Here is a 26,960-nt window from a genome sequence, read left to right on the forward strand (position 1 = left end):
CCCCACGGATACAGTTCTCACAGAGGCTGGCAGACCCAGTGCAACATGCTACATCACAGCAAACAATTTGCCTGAAGCTATGAAAAGAGTCTAAGTTTTTCCCCATCAATTATTTATTAATATCCCTCTTACTGGTTCTCGGCCATCCATAGCCTCCATCCAAAGCCGTCGGTCCTCTTCAGAAAGTGCCTGCATGGTGATCACACCAGGCCTAAAGAGAAGAAGGAAACATCACAGTGAGTGAACACAGGGGTTCAGACAAATATCAATTGTACTGGTGAACCAAAGCAAGGGAGAACATAAGTTTAGCACAAGGATCCAGAAAAGACCCTTGTTACTCTGGATACTGGAACAAATGAGGAACATTAACCCTCGAAGAACTGTACTGTTGCCTCCGCACACACTTTTATTCTCCCTTCTTTTGTCCAATCCCAAGTTGTGGTGGTTCTCTTGCTTTCAAACAGGATAGCACATGCCCCCAAATTTACTGAATGCTTCCAAAAAGCAAAAGTACAAGTAGATTTAAATAGTGAATACAAAGACACTCCCCCACACTGGCACATCCAAAGACATGATAGCAGCAACTCGGGGGGGGGGGGGGGGGGGGGGGGGGGAATCACACAAGAACTGCAGCGGCAAGGTAGGAACTTCACTGAAATAAAGCTTCAATGAAACTTGTACTCTGAATTATAAGATGTGTTCTTGAGTCTTCCAGAGCTACAAATACCACCCAAGCTATCCAACCATACTAGCCAGACCTGGATTTACAAAAAAAAAAAGTTAGTGTGTTGGTGTATTATAAAACAATCAAAATCAAAGTGAGCTAGACTTTCATTTCCCTGGAAGCATTCATACCTAGAAACTATAACATATGACAACAGTGTTGAATTGACATTGGTTAGATCCCACTGAAGAATATTTGCATCAAGAGCTCAGCGAGCCAAAAATCACTAGGGGCCCTGAGCAGAATGTGCCTAAGATCTCATGTTTCTTAGCAGGGCAGGTCAACCTATGGCTAGTGTATACCCATTCTCTGGGGGCCAGCTGCTAATTTACATTGGAATCTAAAAATATATGTACTACTAATGAATTACTAGTACTAATAGTGAACTATTTTTCATAAGTGCATTACACATATGGGGTTACCTGCCCTCCTTTCAGAGCCTGGAACGCAGCCCTAAGTGAACCCAATTCCAGAGTGTCAGAGAACAAGGACAAGCTAAGAACACAATCACACCTGCAGGCTGTCACAGTGTGGGCCCTTATCCACTAGCCTCTGTGACACCTACACCGTTTAAGACTACTGACCCCTTTACGGGGTTCAGACTCAGCAGTTTAATGTGGTCCACAAATGGTACAACAGCCCCGTATGCAGCTAATAGGACATAGTGTGCCCCAGGGCTCAGCTGCAATTCTGCCTTGAGAAACATGCTGCCAAAGACAAAGTGATTTATAGGGGTGTGCCATGAAGAGCAATTAAACCGGGTGTAATAAATGTGGCTTTTAATTGAGTTCAAAAATTGCTGTGTGTCTAGTAAATCAGCAAATGCAAACAAACTGAAGTTATCCCAGTCACAGTCAAACTTGTAAATCTGCATCTGGATCCCAATTCAGTGTCCTGATGTTTCCAAAGAATATCACTGAATCAGAGTCACATGCTGCCTCATTGGGATTCAAAACAAGTAAACACAGAGTCTAACTACTCTGCTGTTTTCCTAAAGGCAGGATACAGGGCACAGGCTTCATTGAGTTAGATGTCTGAGACAGCCTGTGGGTTGGCATTTTTTTTATTAATCCCTTTGCAGACCATTTTCAGATGTGTTAGAGAACTACAGTCGCTTTATATGAGCAAAACGTATAGCTTCCCTGACAACAAGGAAAGTAAAGAGCAAGGAACGATAAGAGGCTCACAAGGGACTGAATGCAATCAAATGTTTGTTAGATCCTTCCTTGCAGGGATTGTTGGGTGTTTTTCAGCTAGCAAAAGCATTTACACACAGAGGGCTTCTGACACAGGAGTTTCCCTACACAGCAAACAAGGCAGTCCCAGAAGAGCAGCAAAAGCACTATCTGAAGGATCACTGCTCTCTGTAGCATACTGTTGCTCACAGAACAAGAGAATGAGCACTTTGACTTATCTGGCTGCTGCTGCTGAGCATTCAGCAGAAAACGTATCCTCCTTTTGCTATTAAATTCCCTGCACAAGATAAGCGCCGTGAGAACCTGAGGTTTCAGCATGCAATGCTCACAGATGATTACATGGGAGAGTGAAAGCTGCAATAATGATCACTAGGACAGCTGTTGGCCCCTTGGTAGGAGCCCAGCCTTGGTTAACAAGCGGAAACGTTAACAAGAACTTTCATTATCGACGAATTAGTTTTGCCCCCTTTGCTAACTTATAGCCAAGGAACAAACCAACTTCTAAACCCTTGACATTGCCAATAGACCACTAGCTCATGAGGGAATACTGCATACACAAGGCAGCTTAACACAATTTAACCAGTACAAGAAACAGTATGTTCAGGCTTGCAACAAACCCACGTCCAAGTAAACCAGACATAATGTGTTTGATCTTTGCTAATCCCCTGGGTGAGTCAGTCATTACTCACAAAATTTTGTGGTTTGGAAGTTTACCTGTTTCTAAATGAAAGAGGAAACTGCTTAAACTTCACCCCACTTGGGAAAAAGAAGAAACCTGGAAATACAATCCAAATAGTTTCTAAAACCAAGAACAAAGCTCTGTAGCTAGTGCAGAGGCAACAGGGTTTGAAAGACAATGAGTGGGTAGTGGATGGTTAATCAGTGGTAGTATTTGTTAAGTGGTGACACAGAACTTTTTCTCCGAAACATGGGTAGGAACTGAAGTGTACCAAACTTTCCCTTGGGAAAGAGATCACATCCAATCCTATCACTAAACAACAGCTTAATTCTAAGTGTAAGACAAGAAGGTATTGTGGGTATAAATATCCGAGCAAAGAAAACATTATTCTCACTAAGGTACACGAGAGAGAAGGAGAGAAATTAAATGTGAGGATCTCAGGCTCTTAGATGGGCAAGATACAAAAAATGACTTGAAATTTTTTGCTCATGGCAAACTTAAGTATAGGCCCAAAATAAGTTAACAAGGTCTCATAATAGAGCCACTCAGCGTTCTCTCGTTCACAGGATCAGAAGTGATAAAAGGATGCTTGTTCTTCCTTGATGGAGATAACAACACTTCAGGCATCACTTAAAATAAAGTAAGGCTGCATTTTAACAGCATGAGAGAGGTGCTGTGAAAGTGAATTTATCTTCCACTTCCATTTCAAGTAGATTTGCATTTCCTTCCACATTACTCATCTGCTGAAACATACAACGTATTGATCTTCTTTGTTGAACTGACTCGTTGGCTGTGATGCATTTAAGTGCCCTATGTTACTACCATGTGCATTACTTATTCATATACACCAGGGGTGCTTAACCTCTGGACTGCAAGCCAAATGTGGCCTGCAGAGCCCACAGGGCTCCCCATGGCTCAAAAAAAATGTGGTGGTGGTGGGGGAGCAGTGATAAATAATGCTGCAACCCCAACCTCCCCCCCGCCCGCCAAATTCCTAAGACTGGTGGTGCAGGATAGGGGCCAAGCCACACCCCCTTGCCCCCATGTAATCAGATTGGAGCCGGGCCACACATCCCCACGTGGTCAGATTGAGCCTGGGCCAATCTCCACCCCCATCCAGCCACATCAGGGCCAGGCCATGCCCCCCCCCCTCCCTTCTTCATCCCACAGCCAGGCCATGCCCTTTTCCCATGGCACAGCCATATTGGAGCTAGACCTCTCCCCAACACCCCTCCCCCCCAGCTGGATCAGGCCCCCTCCTCACTGCCCTCTCCATCTGGCCTGTGGTCCATCTGTCCCACAGGGCAAAAAGGGTGGGCACCACTGGTATACACCAACAGCAAGGTAAAGGGTTTTACAGACCAGTGCCAAGACAAGGTTGCTGCCCAAGTAGCTCCCAGCTGAGAGCAGTAACACATACAGCTGCAGGCACATTGTTTCCATGGACCTTTATAAAGTGAGTTGTTTCCAAAAGTAGTCAGTAAGGTTTGGAGACTGCAATTTTGGGTACTCATTCTGAAAGAATAAATCCTGTAAGATTTCCTCAATGGATCTCCCTTTTCTGTCACCAAATGGTCCATATGCAATTAAACGCATTCATTTAGGTTACTTGGTTAAGGAATCATTAAAATGTAAGGTATTCAGTAGAGAAGTATACATTTACTACCCACATTTTTCACTGAGCTTCATTAGGTGCACACACACATAGCTGCTGGCGTGGCATGATCTGTAATACCACCAGAAGCAGCCACATGTGCACTTCAATGGAATTATTCAGTGAACTCAGTGTTTGTACAATGGGGCTCTAATATAGATATAAAGTCTATTAACTATATTTGCCATGTGTACTTACCAAATTATTAAAATGGCCAATTTTGTAATACAGTACCACCTCATAAATCTGGCATGCTCGGGAGCGAGCACCCGCTGGAAATTTGAAAATTCCGGATTTTTCAAACCGGAGCGACGGCCAGTCGCGGAGCCGGGGCGGGGTGCTGGATGGCACTAGCAGCTTCCACATGCAAGCTTCCCCCTCCACTGCTCCCCGATGTAGTGTATTTTTAAAAAGTGCCGGGTTTTCGAGAATTCCGGATTTATGAGGTTATACTGTATATTATGTAATGAGCCCGCTACTTCTTCACTTGACACCGTGTTAAACATTCCAACCTCTAGCAAACCTGGTAACCCACTACGATGCAAAGAAAGGAAGGAAGTTCGGAAGGTCACAGGGAACCAGATTCAGAACATGACCGGAGGCCACAGTAAATGCAGGGACTATCAAACCAAAGAATTTCTGGAATACAGTTGATATTGTAGCATACTCCAACATGTCAGAAGACCTATTTTGCATACATTTAAAAAAATATTAAGATGCATTTAATTCCAAAGGAAACTCCATCTTCAACATGAAGCCATTATAAATCCCCTTAATGATCTCATAATTGTAGGGGGGGAGGGGAGGGGGAAATGGTTCAGGTTTAAAAGCAAAGATAAAAACTACAGGGACGTAATGAGATGCACGAAATAAAAAGTAGTCAAACTTTCAATCCAAAAGGCCTGCGGAGGTATGGGTGTAGCCTTTTCCTCCTCCAGAAAAAACAAGCAAACAAGAGCAACAAAAACAGAAGACAACTTTGACTCACGTTTCAGTTGATCACACCAAGAAATTCTTAGGGCTTTTAAGACATAATGAGGGCATTTACACATTATCCTACACAGTACGTCACTGTGATGCACTACGTTGCTGTATGGCAAGCTATGACAACGTAGCAACCACGTGGGTCTACATACGATGGGCATACGCTACATTGGCATAGTGGTGCGCTCCTCTGTTTTACTGCGCCGCTATGGCGACAGTGGTGAAATCTAACTGTGCACCACGTGCATGGTGCAGTACAAGCAGTTACTTCCTTTTGGAAGTACTAAAAGCACAGCAACGTGTAGATGCACCCAATAACTTAATGCTTCAGGCTGAGCACAGAGCTGAATGCATGGGAAAGGAGTCAACTGGACCAAGTTAAGCAATGAGAAAAGTGACATCTTGTTTGCAGAACTGTTGGCATAGTGTTTATCCATTCTCATGAGCAATTATCTCCTTAGGTCACCTTAGGTCACAACGCATGTTTCTAGTAGCAGCACCCAGCTATGAAGCAAGACCCCCTAGATGAATTCTGCAAGGGGTGAGGGGGGACAAAACAAAACTGTGTATCAGAAGAAATTTAATTCCTAAATGCAAAAAGAATCACTCTGCTGATAACTTAACTGAAGTTGCATCTACCAGTCAGTAAGGAACATTCACTTATGAGGAAAAGAGAGCCAAAGAGATGGTTTTCAAATGAAGTCAATTATGTTCTGTGCATAAAGGCAAGATATGATACATAATCTCCCAGAGCCCACCAAGAGCAAATAAAAAGAGCAGGTTACATTTACTCAGTATTAGCCATAACGTGAAAACCCTGTCAATTCCTTTGTTTAAAAGGTCACTAGAAATGTGACACCAGCAAAGGAACAAGTACAAATCGTATGGCATGTGACATGCGGGTGGGAGGACGGGGGGGTTGTGGGAGGGAGAAAACGACCAACAAAACTCATTGGCCAGAAGGAAAAAGGGAATGCAAAATCACAGGTGACAAGCTGCAGGAGGGCTGGAGATGGAGAAAAAAGGGGCAGTGACCTCAGCAGGAAGAGAATCTACTCTGTTACTACCAGTGATATGAGCAGGACAGGAGTCCCTGCATGCACAAGTCAGATGCCCAACCTGCACCATATTCCAAGAATCATCTTGCCAATAGAAATGCAAGCAGCTAAGTTCATCACAGCCTACCTAGTGCTGTCTCAGCAATTATACAGTGCATAAGCAAAATAGCCCATGAGACCGTGTACAATTATAATGGACACCCCCAGGTGCTCAGAGGTGCCCAGTACTCTCAACCCACCAATAACTGGACTTCCCTTTAAAATGCGAGTACCCAAACAGCATGATGAATAAGGGTCCAAACCTCCAAGTCCCATGAAGTCATCTGAGTGCTGGCCCAAAACCATGACCCAAGTTATAAACACTTGGAAATAATCAAGTCTTGTCTGGAGTACAGCTACAAGGAAATGAGGAGATGTATGAAATAAAAAGCAGTCAAATATTTAATCCAAAGGGCCCAGAGGTAGGTGGCTACAGCAATCTCCACCTCCAGAAAAACAAATACAGAGTTTGATTAAATCCTATCCAATCAACACGAGGAGAAAAAAAGCCTCATTTTAGATTACAGACAGTTGCTACAGCACAGGCTCAGCTGGAGTGGCTCATGTGGTGGGAGAGGGGATATGGGGAGGGAACCACACAGTATGGGTTTGGGAAGGACAAGTGAGATGGTTCTCCTAATACTCTCTCTGCAAGACACTGGATGCTGCCCCTTCTTCCCTTGAGTTGATGCACAGAGACGTCAAATAAGCCTGGTTTAAAAGTATATTAGCTGGTCTACCTTTTATTGCATTATGTCATGCCAAGGGCTCATTTCACTGTAAACATGTCCAATACCTTTTAAAGAATGGGTTAAACTATGCCTCATTTGCTTCCCACCAAAGAAATCAAAAAATTATTTGCATCCAACAGGTTAGAAATTTGAGAATTCTTAGTGCCTATTCAACAGAGAAAGAGAGAGTGCTTCTCAGCCCACTGCACTTGGGAGCTTTAGATGAAAAAAAAAAGCAAATAATGTTAATTTGGGAGCTGTCAGGATCAGATCAGCATTATAAAAGCACAGAACCATCTTTCTTTCCAGAAGGAGGATGGGTAAATACAGACAGTATATTCCATCCGAGTCGCCTCCCAAAATGCCAGGCACCATCACAATGGCTGGAGTTCCTATAGTCCATTGCACAGTATACCACTTTCCCAAAATGCAGTGTTTGCAGCATTCCTCCCTTTCCTGATGACCATGTGAGATAATATGCAAAAAAAATACAAGAGTGCCACCTAGAGGCTACACGGTGAAAGGCTACACTTGAGGCAACTTAGTTCTGCTTTCCTCGTTTGTAATTTAACTTATCACTATAAAACTCTGGTTCTACAGTTACCCTTCTCCAGCTACGTATCCTAACATAAACATAGGACATTAAAGAGGCATTGGGGTGAAGAAGCTACAGTAATACCTCTGTACCCTTTGCTGAACACTGGACCCAGATGATGATCTGACCTCTACCTAAAATCAGTAACATGACCAGCAGAAACTATGGAGCAGTTTCATATACTGGGTATTTTTATAACCAATAAAATAACATTTGCCTCTCAGCAGTAATACCCGCTGGCCTAACCTTATTCTCTTCCCTTCCTAATTAATAATAAGAGCTTTATTGATTCATTAGTGCAATTAATTGTAAAATTATGACACCAAAATATGTAGTCATGTTTCTTTATCTTGAAAAACCAACTCTCATTTCCTGACACTCCATTCCTGCCATCTTCCAGAGAGAAACTCCCCTCACTGGGACCAGGCACACAGAGGGGTGCTACTGCAGCAGGAGCATACACATGCAACAAGGTCAAGGAGCAAGTTCCCAGGGTTTTTCCCACTCTCACTGTTCTGGATTGATCATACATAGTTCTGCAATGTCCCCCTGATTTGGGAGCTAGAAGGTGTCTCAATACTTCAAGCAAATGTTCCTCTGTCACTAAAACTGCTGCTACTGTGGAGATCTGTTGTGGTTGTTGTCCCTGGGTTTTTACCAGTTTTATTTTTATCTTTTTATTTAACTGTTCTAGTTGTAAGAGAAAAATACCCAAGAATCAAGTGGGAAAAAAAGGGCATCTAAACCCTTTGTCTGGCTTCCAGAAAAAAAATCTGGGAGGATTAGTGCTTGAACTTTCTTTTAGATTAGCCAAGCACATCTACTCATCACCTGGTTAATAGAAGAGAGATGGACCCTTACAAAAATCCCTTCTTTTTTATTACTGACACTGAAAGACTCTCACTGCCATGCTGATGAAGAACAGGAAAGGCTGGGGAAAGCAGCACAGGTTGTTCTACCCAGCTACATTCAAACCCATTCTTTCTTATCACACTTGCTTTGTGTGGGATTTTATGGGTACTATTACATTTATGGGCAAAGGAAAAAAACCAAAGGGACAAATTAGCAAGTGCACTTTGAGACCAAGCTCTGAGTTCTAATGGTTAGAAGATTACTTTCCATAAACTTCCTCCAGAGTGCAAAAGGGGAAGCAGAGTGACTCACTCTGCTTAGAACAGCAGCTCCATATTGGTTTTCCTGTTCATATAAAACTGTGATGTAAGCCATGTATGATGTTAATTGAACATGATGACAGGCTCTTACTTCCATGAGTTATAGATTAAATCTATATATACTTCTGGTTCACCTGCCAGATGATAAATCACTTTGAGCTCCAAGACACTATTTGTTTCCTCAGAAAAGAGACTATGTGAATTTAGGTGTCATGCGTTGGATGTGAGTGGGGTTTCTATAATCAGTCATTCACCAGCAAAAAAGGTGAAGTCATGTTATTTGAACAAACGAAGCAGGAAAGATGTGTACAGTCTCTGCCATAACAATGGACTTTTATAAAAGACAGGCTGATTTCTTGTTCCACAATGCTAGTAGTTTACTTTTTTTGGTCTGAAATCCCAGGTGACTTGAGTAAACAGATAGTCTTGCAAATGAAGCTCTAACTCAATATTGAACACGCACAGTAAAAAAAAAAAAAAACCCAAAAAAAACCCCATGCATAAGGGAGAAGAGAGACAGGTGTTTTCATGGGTTGACGGATTACTTTTAAGGAGTGTGTGACTAATGGATAAGAGAACCACACTACTAACATTACATGAGAATTATTCAGAAGGGTAAAGTAAACCAGAGAGTATAATACATGCTGAACTGCTTGTATAAATGTGTGTGCAGAGGCACATTCAAGTCACAGGGTGGGGTTCAATGGAGAAGTCAAACCCTGTGCATGCTAAGGCTGTGCTCTTTCTACTCACCGATCTACTGCTTCCACATCAAAGCAAAATCTCTTCTCTATTGAGTCGGTTTTGCGCCGCGTGCAGGATTTGAGGATGACTGCTTCATCTTCTCCCTGCAAGGAAACAGAGCTTAGATCAGGCTGAGGACAGGCTTAGATCAGGGCTGCCTATATTGCAGTTTCCCATCTCATTACAAAATGACAACCAATGTATTTAACAGAGGGGTTGGTTTACGAGTCTCAGCATAGCTGCACTCCCTGGAATGACACATGCGGTGACTTGTCCCTTCACTCCTGCAAGGCAACAAGGCTTAATTCCAGCCCCTGTCAGAAATCTCCTATAAAATGATTCAGAGAGTGTCTTGTCTGCCCCATGTAAACATCACAGCCCTTTTGTAAAACCCCACTGTTCCTGGGCAAAAAATAAGCCATCGTTTCCCTTGCTCTCCCTTGCACTGTCAATCTTCTCCCAGGAGGTGGATGTATTTTAATGGCATTTTACATCTCATACATTTCATAGAGATTAGGGCTGGAAGGGACCTCGGGAGATCATCGAGTCCAGCCCCCTGCTCCAAGGGCAGGAAGTCAGCTAGGAAAGGGCAGGAAGTCATCTGTGAGGGAGGCAGAAAATATATAAAATGTATAGAGGATAAAGACATGGCAAGCCTTCTCCATCATCTTTCTCCAGCTTAATTTTGCTATATTGTACATAAAGCATAACTATCTGGCAATGTGTATGGACACTGCTGTCATCTGCTGAATAAAATCAGCACTGTTCAGCTGTGTTTCATAACCCCCGTGGGATACTCCTGATTATCTCGTGTGGCAGGGGCCTGTGCCTACCAGACTCTGTTGGTTAACAAAACACCCCGGAGTCCATAAACTACTTTGTAAAGTAGCCGCAACATACTTCAGCACATCAAAACTGATCAGCTCATTTAACTAACTGCACAGTTACATGAAGGGCAAATTCTGTAAGAGACACTTAACAGCAACGTTATCCATGCCATGTATAAGGGGAATCATTGGAAGTGCCCTGGCTTCTTTGACGCAACACAAATTTAGATAGGTAGTGTTGCTCCAGACTGTTTAAGTGATTTGGTCTACCACGCTCTTGATATCTGCAACTTTTTAAAAGCCACTGATGGCTCAATGCAAAAATATATACATCAAACCCCTGTAAGAGCTCTTGGAGTGCAAGTTGTCTGGCAGGTTGTCACTTCTTCCACAGCTTGGCTGACAAGTCATGCTGACCAAGCATAGCACCGACATCATCCTTATCACAGTTCCAGAAAATGTATTTAAGAACCTAAAATAACACTGACACCAAGAACTTGGACGAGTTCTCCGTGCTGTCTACAGGGCTTCTTATTCATAGATTCGTAGATGTTAGGGTCGGAAGGGACCTCAATAGATCATTGAGTCCGACCCCCTGCATAAGCAGGAAAGAGTGCTGGGTCTAGATGACCCCAGCTAGATACTCATCTAACCTCCTCTTGAAGACCCCCAAGGTAGGGGAGAGCACCACCTCCCTTGGGAGCCCGTTCCAGACCTTGGCCACTCGAACTGTGAAGAAGTTCTTCCTAATGTCCAATCTAAATCTGCTCTCTGCTAGCTTGTGGCCATTGTTTCTTGTAACCCCTGGGGGCGCCTTGGTGAATAAATACTCACCAATACCCTTCTGTGCCCCCGTGATGAACTTATAGGCAGCCACAAGGTCACCTCTCAACCTTCTCTTGCGGAGGCTGAAAAGGTCCAGTTTCTCTAGTCTCTCCTCATAGGGCTTGGTCTGCAGGCCTTGACCATACGAGTTGCCTTTCTCTGGACCCTCTCCAGGTTATCTGCATCCTTCTTGAAGTGTGGCACCCAGAATTGCACGCAGTACTCCAACTGCGATCTGACCAGCGCCCGATAGAGGGGAAGCATCACCTCCCTGGACCTATTCGTCATGCATCTGCTGATGCACAATAAAGTGCCATTGGCTTTTCTGATGGCTTCGTCACACTGCCGGCTCATGTTCATCTTGGAGTCCACTAGGACTCCAAGATCCCTTTCCACTTCCGTGCCACCCAGCAGGTCATTCCCTAGGCTGTAGGTGTGCTGGACATTTTTCCTCCCTAGGTGCAGCACTTTGCATTTCTCCTTGTTGAACTGTATCCTGTTGCTTTCTACCCACTTGTCCAACCTATCCAGGTCTGCCTGCAGCTGTTCCCTGCCCTCCGGCATGTCCACATTCCCCCATAGCTTTGTGTCATCTGCAAACTTGGACAGAGTACATTTGACTCCCTCGTCCAAGTCACTGATGAAGACATTAAAGAGTATCGGTCCAAGGACCGAGCCCTGCGAGACCCCACTGCCCACACCCTTCCAGGTCGAGACCGACCCATCCACCACGACTCTCTGGGTGCGACCCTCTAGCCAATTCGCCACCCACCGGACTGTGTAGTCATCCACATCACAGCCTCTTAACTTGTTCACCAGTATGGGGTGGGATACCGTATCGAAGGCCTTCCTGAAGTCTAAGTATACGACATCCACCCCTCCTCCTGTTTCCAGGCATTTCGTAACCTGGTCATAGAAGGAGACTAGTTTGATCAGGCACGATCTGCCCGCCACAAACCCGTGCTGGTTTCCCCTCAGCATAATTTGCCCTGCCGGGCTCTCACAAATGTGAGCCTTGATAATTTTTTCAAAGACTTTACCAAGGATGGAGGTGAGACTGACTGGCCTATAGTTGCCCGGGTCCTCCTTCCTCCCCTTCTTGAAAATGGGGACCACATTAGCCCTTTTCCAGTCCTCCGGGACTTGGCCCGTGCGCCACGAGTGTTCGAATACTCCCGCCAGTGGCTCTGCAATGATGTCGGCCAGTGCCTTCAGCACCCTCGGATGGAGCTCATCCGGGCCTGCCAACTTAAAGGCATCCAGTTCTTCCAAATGACTCTGCACCACCTCAGGATCTACGTATGGCAGTCTGGCGCCTTGCTGCTGCCTCTCTACAACCCCAGTGAGAGACTTGTCGTGCCCCTCACTTAGGAACACTGAGGCAAAGAACTCGTTGAGGAGTTCAGCCTTGTCCCCCCTGTCTGTCACCAATTGTTTCTGCCCATTTAGCAGAGGTCCTATTCCTCCCTGGGCCTTCCTTTTACTCCCAATATATCTAAAAAACAATTTCTTGTTGTCTTTTACTTGGGTTGCCATACTCAGCTCCATGGTAGCTTTGGCCCGCCTAACTGCCTCCTTACAAGCACGAGCAGAGGAGGTATATTCATCTTTAGTGATCTCACCCTGTTTCCACTTTTTATGTGCTCCCCTTTTGGCCCTTAGGCTGCCCTGGATTTCTCTGGTCAAAGGCTGCCTGCTCCACGCACCAAAACTCCTTTCCCTACAATTAGCTGGATTTGCAGAGAAGAAAGGCTGCCATCAGGGAACTGAGCTCCTAGTCTGGTATGCTGAGAACACTACTTGTGGAGAAAGCAGTTAAATTGATTACTATCAGACTCCAGTCTTCAACCATACCCGAGGTGGTTTCATGAGAGGCTGGAAACTAAAAACACAGAGCCTTTACAGACCGAGTACAGCAGAGCTCCCTCTCCTGCCCAAAGCAGCTGCATGCTTCCTTTCCTTTCTCATCGGCTTCAGAGTCCATGTTCCCAGACATCTTGAGAAACACATGCAAGGCCTCCACACAGCTACAGAACTGACTACAACAGTCACCAGGGGCTGGCTATACTCACAGATCACTCAGCATTATAATATCAGTTCAGCATAACCACAATTTTAATTTGGTTATCACAGTAGCTATAGCCCTAGCATGTCTACAGTTATACCAGTTTAAATGCTGGTATACCAAGTACAGTTAAACTAGGAAAAAGTTTCCTAAAGTAGGCAAGCCCTGGTGGAATGAGGGTTTCCAACCAAAGGACCACACCCAAAGCGGTAAAAGAGAGACCACTACCCGCAAAGGGGTGTGTGGAAGGTGCCTGTTAATCGGTGCACAAACCTCAGTGGAAGTGCTGAGCCCTTTCTGAGGTGCTAGGAGATGGAGTCAAGCACACTGAGCAGCTGAGAGCAGTGCGGGGATATTTTAAATATGAACTATAATGAAGACACTCCAAGGCAAGAGAGAATGAATCCACAACTGCCCTTGCTGCAGTCCCTTTACCTTGGGACAAGTGTACCACACGGGCTCCTGCCATTGCTGTTGCTATTGCAAGTGCATTCTCCCGCTGCTAGAAGCAAATTGGGATTTGCAAACTGCCCTGGCAGGGGACAAACTGCATTTTTTGTTGCGTTTGAAGACTGAAAGGATTGTCACTGAAGCGTTCTGGACTTTGTTAGTGTCTCCCTCTGTCCTAATGCCCGTGAGCATTCCCACTGGACACGTCCCACTCTTCCCAAGTAGAACGCCCACTCTGTCCACTGTTTTCCAAGAACCAGTGGAGCTAGAACAGCCCCACAACCCCGAAGCAACACTAGAGATCTCGGATCTTGTGGTGGTGACAATGTGGGGCGGTGCCAGGGCACAGCCACGATCCACTGGCCACATGGCCCTGCCCACCAAACCTGTGCTCATTGCAGGGGCATGCGAGCAGCAGACTAAGGCTCTACCCTAGCCCCGCTCTGTGTTGTCACCATTGCAAGATTCCAGCCCCGGCCCTGGAGCAGCTCCCTGCCCAGCCATGCACCCTGCCTGCGGGGCTCCTGGCTGGTCTCCATGAAGGCCTCAGGAGCGTGACGGCATGACAGTGTGGGGCCATGACAGCACGGTGTTGGGAAGGGCTGGGGCAGAGCCCCAGATTTCATGGCCCTGTGCTCCTCGGGTCTCCATGAAGACCAGCCAAAAGCTGGGGTTGCTGGAAAATGGAGTCCGGTGCAGGTCAGACTTTGCCCACCTTTGCTCTAGAGGCTTAGTCCACTCACAGCATAGAAGGGCAAGGTTCTCCCACCCTTATGCAACTCCAGAGACGGATCCATTTCCCTCACAGAAATTCACAGATCTCTATTCTTTCAATAAGGAGCCTTAGTTGTCATGGCAGGATACAGCTCAGTTCTGGTAGCTAAGAGGGGGGCTGTCCTGGGGGCTCAGCTCCAGAGGGGAGATGTTTATCTGAACTAGTGCATCTAACCAACAGCACCACTGACTTCAGTGTCCCGTACAGGAGGGTCCTCCCCATTGTGCACTGTGATAGGGGTCACGGCAACAGTGCTCAACTTCTGCACCACTGGCTTTATGGTTGCGGTAACTGCTCAGGAGACAAAAGTCCGGTTTACAAGTCCTCCCCACCCTTAGCTTTGAACCTTTACCTCCCATTTTCAAAACAGCGCTCTAACCACCAGGCTACAGGCTAGGCGAGGCCCACTGTGCGGCATGGAATTGTATCACACTTTTAAAAAAGGGACTCGCTCAGTAGGGATTTTGCCTGCTGAAAGCCAAGTAAAAATGTTCCATAAGAAAAACATCTTTCCTGATGATGTTTTGCATAAACATGCTTAACCCTCCATTGTCATTCAGGACTAGGACTGGCCTGACCAGGAGAGTTACTCCCAAATAAAAAGTAGGGTATAAAATCAAAGTAGCACAACTCCATACTTATAGCCTCATTCTAAGAAAGAAGGTAATTTTTCTAGTTTATCTTAATTCACTTCCATTTTATCACCTTCCTAAAAAGATTCCTACTGGAAGGTTGTAGGGAGAGAAGAGAATTGGAAGACTGAACCCACAGGTAAGAAATTCATCAGCAGCTTTAGAAGTTTGAGGCTAAGAGATGCAAGGCTCACCCAGGTCAACTGATGTCAGAATGAGAAAACCATCACACCCATCTCTTTCCCAGAGATGCTAGCATAACTGAATTGACACCAAATTACAAATTCCCACTCACCCCTTTTCCTCCTGATTTCTGGTCAAATGGTACCATAGTTATTCGCTTAGATTCCCTCTGATATGTGCAGTAGTGCTTCACCCAGGAGGTCCCGAAGTGACCTAAAAAATTACATACAAGATACTCAAACACAAATGAGAACCCATAAAGTATTCATGTTAACCACAAATCAAAACACACATCACATTTTTAATAATTAAGGATCTACCAAACTCGAGGCGGCTGGCCAATTTCATGAGCAGATCCCAGGGCTGGCCACCATTTTTGCAGGCTGAGCACAATGGGGCTCCCCCATGCCTCTGATTGGCCAATGGGCCCTGGCAGTCCTAGCCCTCCCTGCAGATTGCCACATGGCCCAAAACCATGGCTTAATTAACCTGATTAAGCCTGAAGAAGTCATTATACCACGTGTTTAGGAAGGGTGGCTGTGCTTTCAGGAAGCAATCCTTCAGGCACGGAGGGAGACAATCCCGACGCGGGGGAAAAGGGGCCAAGAGGCTTCCTTGGCTGACCAGAAAAATCCAGAGCAGCCTAAGGGCCAAGAGGGGTATATATAAGCAGTGGAAACAGGGAGAGATTACTAAAGAGGAGTATACCTCCTCAGCTCGCAGTTGTAGGGAGGCAGCTCGAAAGGCCTACCATGGAGCTGAGGATGGCATCCCAAGTTAAGGATAACAAAAAATTGTTTTTCAGATATATAGGGAGTAAAAGGCAGGCCCAGGGCAGAATAGGCAAAAGCAATTGGTGACAGACAGGGGGGACAAGGCTGAACTCCTCAATGAGTTCTTCGCCTCAGTGCTTCTAAACGAGGGACAAGACAAGTCTCACAATGGGATTGTAGAGAGGCAACAGCAGGGCGCCAGACTACCAAGCGTTGACCCTGAGACGTTGCAGAGTCACTTGGAAGGACTGGATGCGTTTAAGTCGGCAGGCCCGGATGAGCTCCATCCGAGGGTACTGAAGGCACTGGCTGGTGTCACTGCACAAACGCTGGCAAGAATATTTGAACACTCGTGGAGCACAGGCCAGGTCCCGGAGGACTGGAAAAGGGCTAATGTGGTCCCTATTTTTGAGAAGGGAAGGAAGGAGGATCCAGGCAACTACAGGCCAGTCAGTCTCACCTCCATCCTTGGCAAAGTCTTTGAAAAGATTATTAAGGCTCATATATGTGAGAGCCCAGCAGGAAAAATTATGCTGAGGGGAAACCAGCACAGGTTTGTAGCAGGTAGATCATGCCTGACTAATCTAGTCTCTTTTTATGACCAGGTTACAAAACACCTGGATGCAGGAGTAGGGGTTGACATCATTTACTTAAACTTCAGAAAGGCCTTCAATACAGTATCCCACCCCATACTGATGAACAAATTAAGAGGCTGTGACTTGCATGATTACACAGTCCGGTGGGTGGCAAATTGGCTAGAGGGTCATACCCAGAGAGTGATGGCGGATGGATCGGTATCGACCTGGAAGGGTGTGGGCAGTGGAGTCCCGCAGGGCTCGGTCCTTGGACCGATACTCTTCAATGTCTTCATCAGTGACTTGGACGAGGGAGTGAAGTGTACTCTGTCCAAGTCTGCGAATGATACAAAACTGTGGGGAGAAGTGGACATATCGGAGGGCAGGGAACAACTACAAGCAGACCTGGACAGGTTGGACAAATGGGCAGAAAACAATAAAATGCGATTCAACAAGGAGAAATGCAAAGTGCTGCACCTAGGGAGGAAAAATGTCCAGCACACCTACTGCCTAGGAAATGCCTTGCTTGGTAGCACGGAAGCGGAAAGGGATCTCGGAGTCCTAGTGGACTCCAAGATGAACATGAGTCGGCAGTGTGACGAAGTCATCAGCAAAGCTAACTGCACTGTATCGTACATCAGCAGATGCATGACAAACAGAACCAAGGAGGTGATACTTCCCCTCTATCAGGTGCTGGTCAAACCGCAGCTGGAATACTGCATCCAGTTTTGGGCATCACACTTCAAGAGGGATGTGAAGAGGGTCCAGAGAAGGGCCAAGCCCTATGTGGAGAGACTAGAGCACCTGGACTTCTTCAGCCTCTTCAAGAGAAGGTTGAGAGGTGACCTTGTGGCTGCCTATAAATTCATCATGGGGGCACAGAAGGGAATTGGTGTGGCTTTACTCACCAAGGCACTCCTGGGGGTTACAAGAAATAATGGCCGTAAGCTAGCAGACAGCAGATTTAGACTGGACATTAGGAAGAAATTCTTCACAGTTAGAGAGGCCAAAATCTGGAATGGGCTCCCAAGGGAGGTGGTGCTCTCCCCTACCCTGGGGGTCTTCAAAAGGAGATTAGATAGGCATCTGGCTGGGGTCATCTAGACCCAGCACTCTTTCCTGCCTATGCAGGGGGTCTGACTCGATGATCTATTGAGGTCCTTTCCAGCCATAACATCTATGAATCTATGTTAAACATGAATGAATAGCTTCCCCAGGCTTACTCAGGGTAATAAACTGTGGTTTTGGAACACCTCAAGCAGTGGGCTCCATGATTTCAGAGGCCTCACTATATAACCCCCCTCCCCCCCCACCACAAAAAAACCCCCAAACATTGCCAGCAAGCAGAGAAAAGGACGGGAGCCTTACAATTTTGGAGCACTGGAGGGCAGGTGGGGATGAGATGCAGTGGGGAGGAGAGAGGGCAGAGTGGTGTGAGGGTGGAGTAGGGCTGCTTGCAGCTGCATGCAGCCTCTGCATCTCCTGCTGCAAGCAGCCCACCCTGCCCTGCCCACCCACCTCTACTCTCTCCACCATACTCCAAGATTGCAGGGCTTCCCACTCTTTTCTCTGCTTGCCAGTAGGTGGGTTTTTGTTTTGGTTTTCCTTTTTTCTTTCTTTTTTTTTTTTCTTTTCTTTTTTCTTTTTGGGGGGGGGGCGGGGGGTTGGGGGTGGAGAAGAGACGGACGGACATTGAAACAAGTCTGCCATTTTTCACAGATCCTGCCCAAATGTGCAGTTTCTGTGAAAACTGTGCAGTTGCAAATTTGGCAGGTCTCTATCAATAATGAACACCTACAAGAATTATCACAAATAGTTTCCATCTAGGAATTTCTCTAGGCTCCACTGCCTGAGCTCCCCCCAGTCTTCAGTGCATTTACCCTAAATAGCCTGAGGTGAAAGAGAAGTATTGTTATTTCCACTATAGAAACAGAGGCAGAGAGAGATTAAATGACTTGTGTCAAGTCACAAGAGAGTCTGGGGAGAGTAAGAAACTGAATTAAAATGTATTTGGTTCAGAGATAGAGCCATAGCCATTGGGCAACCCTGCCTCTTTGTAGAAATCAAAGATGGAAGTGAGCCAACAGCTTTCCATCAACTTCAATGAGCTGCAGACCAGGCCACTACCAGTTAGCTTTTATTCCACCCCTAGCAGGGCAGAATTTCTTCAGGGTTAAGAACTTTACTTCCATGCAACAAGGGCAGGAAGACAGCATCTTGGAAAGGATTTCAAATTACATGACTTACATGGAAACTTCAAATTAATCTAGCCAGAGCAATCTGCCCTATGTGTAGTAACTATCTATTTGAGTAAATTAGCTATCTATGATTTGTCAAGGATTGCAAGGAGAGCATGCTAAAGGGATTATAGTCTGACAGGAATAAACTACCATAAAAAGCATGTTAAAAAAAAAAAGAGGGAAATTTAAAAATGAAATGTGAAGTATAAAGTTTCTGGCACTTTTCATCCTGCTGAACAAACCTAGTGCATCACAATGAAAAAAAAGAGTTACTATGGGAAAAACCTGGACTAGCTAGAAATAATCTCCAAGAGCACTGCAAGACATTGGCTCATCCTGCTGAAACTGGGTTGATCCTGCAAAACTCTGAACATGTGTCAACTCTCCAGCTGTAAGTCGAATCTACCTAGGAATGATCATCAGGTCATTGTGATTGCATATGGCCTGTGACCTTACTCAGAGGGCGAAACTCTCGTACCTTAGTCTTCCCTTGCAGGGCAGCAGAAAGTACCTCTAAGTGGAAAGCAAAGACACTTACGTTTCTCCTGGACATAAAGATAACCCTCCATTGTATAAGGGCTGATATTTTTGTGCTCATGAGGATTCTCCTTCATCTTCTTCATCAAGGATTCAACCTCCGACCTGGTGCCTTCAAAACGATTTCTTGTCTGGACAGAATTTTAAAAACAGATTGTTACCAAGTCTACATTTTTGTCAGAATTTTTAACAAAAGCAACATTCAAAGAAAAGCCACCAGTTATGTGGTCTGCCCAGTTAAGACAGCTAAATAGTGACATTACCAAATGTTTGCCTACTGTGAGCTGTAAAGCTTGGGCTTGCCTGGCCTCATGAACTGTGGTCTAGGGGTCTACGGTCCCTATTTCCTGTACTGCAAACTTCCCCAGCTGACATACATCTCCCCATGTGCTGTATGTTTTCCCATCTGAGGGGCAAACACCACAAGATAGGTTCACAAGGCAAGATTTAATTCTTCAAAAACCCACAAGCAGGCACCATGGAATTCTCTACTCCCGAAAGAAATAAGTTAATTTGGATCCTTCGGAGAAAGTCTACCATCACTGCTTTTTATTTTCTAGTGGCAAGCAGTGGATGTTTCAGTAAAGATCCCTAAAAACAGGCCTCCACTTGAGGGAACTCCAAGTCATCCTGTCAATTGCTACCTTAACCACATGTCAAGCTGTATAGGGGAACAAGTGTTGCAAGTTGTCTCAGCTTAAGAATTCCTGATGTCTGCTATAGATGGGAAAAAGATGAGAGGCACTTCCAAAGACAATACTTTGAAATACTTGTTAAAATGATGGTGCATTTAATGATGGCTGCCTTTTTGCCAAATCCTCCTGGGAATGTCTGGCTCTCTACACTTGAAAGCCAAGTGGAACTAATTGCTATTCAGGTTGTGTGTCTGGTGTAGTGTCATCTACAAAAAAAGCCTTTGCTTTCAATTATGCCATCAAACCTCTTGCTAGGTGGCAGACAGAAAAGCTAATTAAATAAGGGGGGGCGGGGAATGTTAATCCTGCCTGGAAGGCAGACACATGCACACAAAACTTTCCCCACTGCACACTTACATTCTGGATACTGATTGTCAGCTCAGTCTTGAAGTCACTGAAGTCCTTTGCAAGTTCATAGCCATGATGGTAGAATGTGAACAGGCCCTGAAGGAATGCCAGCAACTGCCAAGCAACATAAAAAGGAATGAAGTTTGTCAAGCTAGACCTGAAGCCATTTTTCAAAATGGAGATTATCTACTGAACTAGCATCCTCCTTTTTCAGGCTCCATTTATCCTATGTAATGCCTCTGATGACTAGGCCTTTGATTATTTTAATAAATATCCTACATATTCCCCCTTCCCAGACAATCTTTACTGACCCCCACGCTCCTCCATCCTGGAAGAGTTTACCCATCAGTTTATTGAAAAGTGGAGTTGCCTTGCCCTGGAAAAAAAATCAGGCAATAAGCAGCCACAGCTAAAAGGTATTCCTTCTATTGATTCCAATTTATTTTTCACTTAAAAAGGTATCATCTTCTGTAAATAGCCATAACATATTATAAAACTCCTCAAAAGTAATACAAAAGACACAGCATCTGGGCACATACAAATGTAAGCAAATTTGATTTTTCCATTTATTTTGTCATCCTGTACATTTTTCTGTAATTCCGCTTCTTTCTTTTATTTCTGGAAGCCTCATTTCACCTCCAGTGTCAGGTGTTACTGATGCTCCATAGACATAATTTATTGGCCCATGACATCCAGTAAGGCTGAACAGCCACTTACAGGTTCCACAAACTCAAACATCTTCCTCTCTTGGACTTCTTGGACCTTGAACACATACTCAAGGGAGACTTCATAAAAATGCTGTCGAACGAGGTCCACCTGGCTGTCTGCCTGTGAACATCATAGGGATTAAAAAGGAAACAGAGTCACTACTGGCTGTGAACATTTGGCTGCAAGATTTAGAGACATCTGGGTCTAATGGGAACACATCCATGCAGAACATAAATTTATCAGATATTAGTGCAGGGTTGGACAGATGGTACCGTGATTAAATACAAATCTGGCTCACATGAAGAGACACTTCAGCTGAAAAAATGTAGTTAGTGACTTTTGTGTTCTTACCTCCCTGACAGCTGGATGAATAGCATATATATTAAAAGCAAGAAATGCATAAATTTTACACAGATTTGACAGTAGAGCCACTCCCCAGCCTCATTGCCTCAAGTAAACCCACCAGAAGATGACTCACACCAGTAATGCTCTATAGTCAAATGCTCAAACAAGAGGGTATAGACCTTGCACCAGACCCCAAAGGTCAGTGAACTTTAGCCTTGATAGACCAACTGAAGAAGAGCAGAAAACTCTGGAGCTGTCTTTTGAGAATGCTTTGACTCCAGAGTCCAAGAGAACAGGACTAAGGACTGATCCTCAACTACTACGATAGTACTTATTAATACACTTAACATACATATACATCAGATGGGAACTAGGTCACTCTGGGCACCACCACTACCCTTTGTTAAACAAAAACAAAAAACAAAAAAAAAATGCAGAAAAGTCCATGAATCCTGCACATCAACATCCTATCCTAGTTATTTATAGCTTTACAAAGTACATGGCTGGGTTATTTAGTCAATTCACTTCAGCCTTCTCAGACAATAGTTTCATCTGCCTTTTTTTTTGTCTTCCACTGTGATTAAAAAACAAGGACTGCCAGAAACCTTTTACATCATCTAGCTGCTCCTCACTCAGTAAAGAATTGTTTCCTGAGGGCTTATCTGTACTACAACATTATGCTGCATTAACTATACCAACACAGTTAAAGCAGCACAACTGCTATTGTTGATGATAACCGCTAATGTAGTTATACAAGAAGGTGAATAACTTTGCCATTTGGTGGATACATTTATCCTATACAGCGTTCCCTCTAAGCTGTGTGGTGTACACACCTGCACAGGCACGCCTGGCAGCATGGCACGAGCACACCTGCACGGCCACACACACACACACACACACACACACACACACACACACACACACACACACACACACCACACAGCTTAGAGGGAACGCTGTTCCTATCCATCGGGGTCCACATAAGGACCTGTATCACTATCAGAAAAAAAATGCCATGCTCCTAAGCAGAGGTATGTGTAGCTCTTAAACATCTTTTGGCCAAACTTGATGGAAGTTCCCTGGAAAAAAGACTGGAGTAGTACTAGAAGTGTAGAATATTCCATGGGCACATTTCCAATGCTGAGCCCAATGCAGAACCTACCATGTGGCCATTTTGACTCATTGCAGGGCATCACTAGCACTTATTTGCTTGCTTTTTAAGACCTTAGCTCCATTAATCCATGACAAACCCATGAAATGGGGCATTTCCAGCATGACCAACCTGTAACATTAGTCATGTGTGCCCATCATGCAGACCAGGAGGTACTTAGCAAAGTGAGCTCTGAACAGCAAAAAATGTGACATGACATATTGGCCTTGCCAGCAATCAAACAGCAAATTAGACCCACTGTGTGATTTAACTGTGCAGGAGCCAGAGCAGCAGTGCCACACAATACCCATGTTATTCCCCTTCCCCTATACGTGGATTATGCTATTGCCAGCAAAAGGAAGTTAGTGTAAGATGCAGAGTCTCCCATACATAAACTATTGTTGTCTTAAGTCAGGGTTTTATAGCACAGCTGCACAGTGCTAATAAGGGGTGATATGCACTCTTCTAAAGTTACCACTACAACACCAGCTTTTCAACATGCATCTGTCATTTCTCCCCTCTCTGGTATCCAAGGTCAAAGACAGTAAGTTACACAGCCCCTATGTAGCATGAAGAACTATGGACAAATATTACATATTTGCAGAACCTAGAGCTAGATACCTCAACCACTCAAACAGGCTGTAATTTTCAAAGAAGCTTATCTCCCACTTCGAACATAAGCACTATACTGGGGCAGACCAATGGGTCACTTACCCCAGTAATTTCTGACAGAGGCAAATAGTAGATGCTTTAGAGGGGGTATATATGAACAGGACATGTCTGGCATGATCTACCCCTTGTCAGAACCTCCTTGGCTTCAACTGTCAAAAACATGTGAAGTTTCTTTTAAAAAAAAAAAAAAGTCAGTGGAACCTGCAGGTGCCACCTACTTGTGAAAAATCGGGCCTCTAAAATTAAACACATAAGCATGTTAAAAGTGCCGTACACAGTAGGCAAGGAACTGTGAAAATGCTATCCCATTATTCTCTTTATTTCTTGCAAAAAACCAATAAAGGTCTAATATAGAAGTCTCCACCAGATGGCACTAGTATTCAGTCTCTAAGGTCTTCTACAGTTCTTAATACCACAAAGTAACCCAACATTTTGAGGTTTACTTTGAAGAAAGCTACCCTAGTGTATGAGTAACAATTAAGGAGATTGTGCATGAACCAGCAAGGCTTGGAAGCCATGCCCGAGAACACCAAAGGCCCATTTTCCATTCACAATTCACTGGTATCATGCCTTGTTTACCACTGCAGTCCTGGCCCTCTGTAAAATATTCCAGTACTCCATGTCAAGCATGTAGTAGCATGAGCTCAAAAACAAAATGACGATCCAAGAGTAATGAATCAAATCACATTTAAAAACCCCAAACCACGGGATGCCAATTGACAAACTAAACCACCAGCAAGACTTTTGGCACAGGTATAAAAGAGTAAGTAACAAACCCCATCACACCATCTGCATGGGGATCACAGTTGATATAAGCAGATACAGCAGTGGTGGGGCAGGTTTAGGGGATTCTTCTCCATCCCCCTTCAATGCTTCCTCCACAGATACTGGTTTCAAGCATGTAATCTTTATGTGTATAGAACATCATACAAAAAAAATATCTTCTCTGCCCCTGAACAAGCTGACCCTCTGCTCAGCTCACTGCTACAGTTTTTCTCCAAGGTCAAAGATGGAGAAGACCAAAAGTGACTTTGAATTGAAATGCTATTTTCCAACAAGTTAGTGCTTTGCACTGTAGCTGGTTAATAATGAAATATTTTTCATGACTCAATATGGATTAAAGGAAGTTTAAAAGATGAATTAATTGAGCCTATGAAGCTGGTATCAATGCATCCATTTTACAGGCAGGAAAATCAAGGCACAAAGCAAAATTTTTCCTAAAGTCAGTCAGGAAGCCTTCAGCAGAGCGAGGAGTACAACCATAGGCACCTGATGTCATGCACTATATCTACAAACTCTTTAAGCCTCTCAACTATTGAAATTGTCGCTACTCCCTCTGATTTATTTTACCCCAACAGATTTGTGTCCTCCAGCTATGGAGAGAGAAGGGAAAATCTATCACCCTGTCATTATGAGCAAACCCATTTCACAGGCACACAGCCCGTTCCATGTGTATTAAACAAGTGTGAGGATGGAGCCCAGTGAGCTGCAACATCAGAAATGGAAAACTAGACACTGCTCTCACCTCTTGCAGTTGAGATTCTTTCTTCTTTGAAGACAAGTTTAAGTGCTTTTCTAACACACCACAATACTTCTCAGTCTCTTTGTCATACTTCTTCTTGGCCTCCTACAAAAGAGAATAGAAGAAGAATATAAGGAAACAGTTTTCATCTCAGAACCTCAGCAACCTAACTGTGCTTAAGTGACCATCCTTCCTTTCACCAATTACGACCCTTCTGCACCTCAAAGCGCAGGGGCATGAGGGGATTTCTCTCTCCCCTCATGCCTTCTTCACATGTCAGGGTTATCATTCAGAAGCACACAAGTCACTTGCCCCAAGCAGGTAAGGCAATTAGTTTCAGTTTTCAATACTGATGTCTAAAGACCAACCTAGCAAGCTTGACAGCAGGCCCAGGGCTTCGTACCTAGGAGACATGTTGTGAGGGGCCCAAAAAAGACAAAATGAAGAAAGCAGGAGAAGGGCAGCTTTCCAGTCCCAAGTGACTTGTTAGCTAGCTGGAAATAAGTCATTTTACTCAAACAAATATATGCTTTACATCACAGAAAAGACGCCTTTGCTGGTAGGGCAGCCACACTTGGTGACAAAATCCTGGGTGTTGGCCAGCCCATGTTGACAAATAAAGGTTATGGGATTTAATGGATCTCCTTTTCACACATGTAAGAGCTTCCAATTTTCTTTGTCCAGGACAGCCACCAAGGACAGGGTAAGGCCTTGCAAGTTCAGGCCATGAAAGCAGTAGCAACAGGAGATGAAAGCAGAAAATGTATTCTTTGACAGCCATGCTACTGATATGAATTTTTTGATGGAGAAGCTGGGACACAATTTTGATTACTGAAACTTGACACAGAACAGAGCTTCAAAAGGACACTGAAAACAGCCTTGGCAGGTGGGGAAGGATAAATCGATCTGCTACACTCATATTCCTTAGAAAAGAACCAAATTAACTTGGAAATACAAGTTACTTCATTCAAACAATTGCTTTCCTGAGGTGGGACTTCAGGTGGCCAATCTACTTTGTTCTATACACTATACAGCCTATTCTGAAAAGCTGTGCTTTACTCTCTTGAAGAAATTGAGGAACCACCGTATCAGTGTTTATAACAATCTAAGCTACCAGGGACATCTGTACACTAATATCCCCCATGATGACAGATTACAAGCCATAATGTCCCAACAAGGACATTGCTTCCGTTTCCAACACACTGTCCTGTGTTGTCCTGGCCCACAACTATTTCAGACTGGAACTCCATATATCTACAAATGAATGGCACTGCCATTGGCACATGTATGCCCCCCCAACCTCCAATATGCCAGATGTTAATGACAGACCTTGAAGTCCAATTCCTCTGCAACTGCCCCTCTCATCCCCCTGGCATACCTAAGGTACACTGATGATAATCATCATATGGACACAGGAAGGGATCACTAGTGAAATTCCACCTGGAAATTCAACAACATCCACTCCTCTACCAAACTGACTTTGGACTATTCCTACCAGCAAATTCATTTCTTGGACACCACTGTGAAAGTCTGCAATGTCCATATCACCACCATAGTGGATCATAAACCAACAGCCGAGCTCTACATTACAACTGCATCTGTTCTGATACCACTGACTGGAATGCACACCTTAAGGATGTGAAACAGGGATTCCTATAATTACACTGCAATCCCAAAACTAGCCACACAAATCAGAGCCAGAGCCCACTACAAATTACTACAATACCAAACCTGAGACAAGGGAAAACACAATCCCTTTGGATGTCATCTACAGCCCCAAGTGTGAACATCTCAGATATTACTAATGACCTCCAAACTCTCCTGGAAAAGGACAATTGTCTCAGGGTAGTCACAGGGGACAAACCTGTCCTGACTTACCTCAAACGACTCTCTCTAGCAACAAACTACCTAACTCCTGTTCTCACCTACACATCAGACCTGGCTACGGATCCTGATGCCAGCTGTGCCTCCTCGTCACAGACCACATCAACACTGGGCCAGATACAACTGATTATAACAACATCTGAGATTCATTCACATGCACCTCTACCAATGTCATACA

At 44.6% G+C, this 26,960-nt stretch overlaps 1 protein-coding gene across 1 annotated transcript in view; it reads right to left on the minus strand.

The window, feature by feature from the left end:
- Positions 1-26,960, minus strand: part of ARHGAP26 (Rho GTPase activating protein 26) — a 343,672-nt gene that overhangs the window by 225,776 nt on the left and 90,936 nt on the right. Inside the window, exons 5-11 of the mRNA XM_014597613.3 lie at positions 24,902-25,003; positions 21,219-21,329; positions 20,511-20,615; positions 19,460-19,589; positions 15,446-15,546; positions 9,586-9,680; positions 133-211 (exon numbers count right to left, since the gene is read on the minus strand). Coding sequence (XP_014453099.1) covers positions 133-211; positions 9,586-9,680; positions 15,446-15,546; positions 19,460-19,589; positions 20,511-20,615; positions 21,219-21,329; positions 24,902-25,003 — 723 coding nt within the window. The remainder of the gene's footprint in view (positions 1-132; positions 212-9,585; positions 9,681-15,445; positions 15,547-19,459; positions 19,590-20,510; positions 20,616-21,218; positions 21,330-24,901; positions 25,004-26,960) is intronic.

Source organism: Alligator mississippiensis, chromosome 9 (assembly GCF_030867095.1).
Source record: "Alligator mississippiensis isolate rAllMis1 chromosome 9, rAllMis1, whole genome shotgun sequence".
NCBI classification, from domain to species: Eukaryota; Metazoa; Chordata; order Crocodylia; family Alligatoridae; genus Alligator; species Alligator mississippiensis.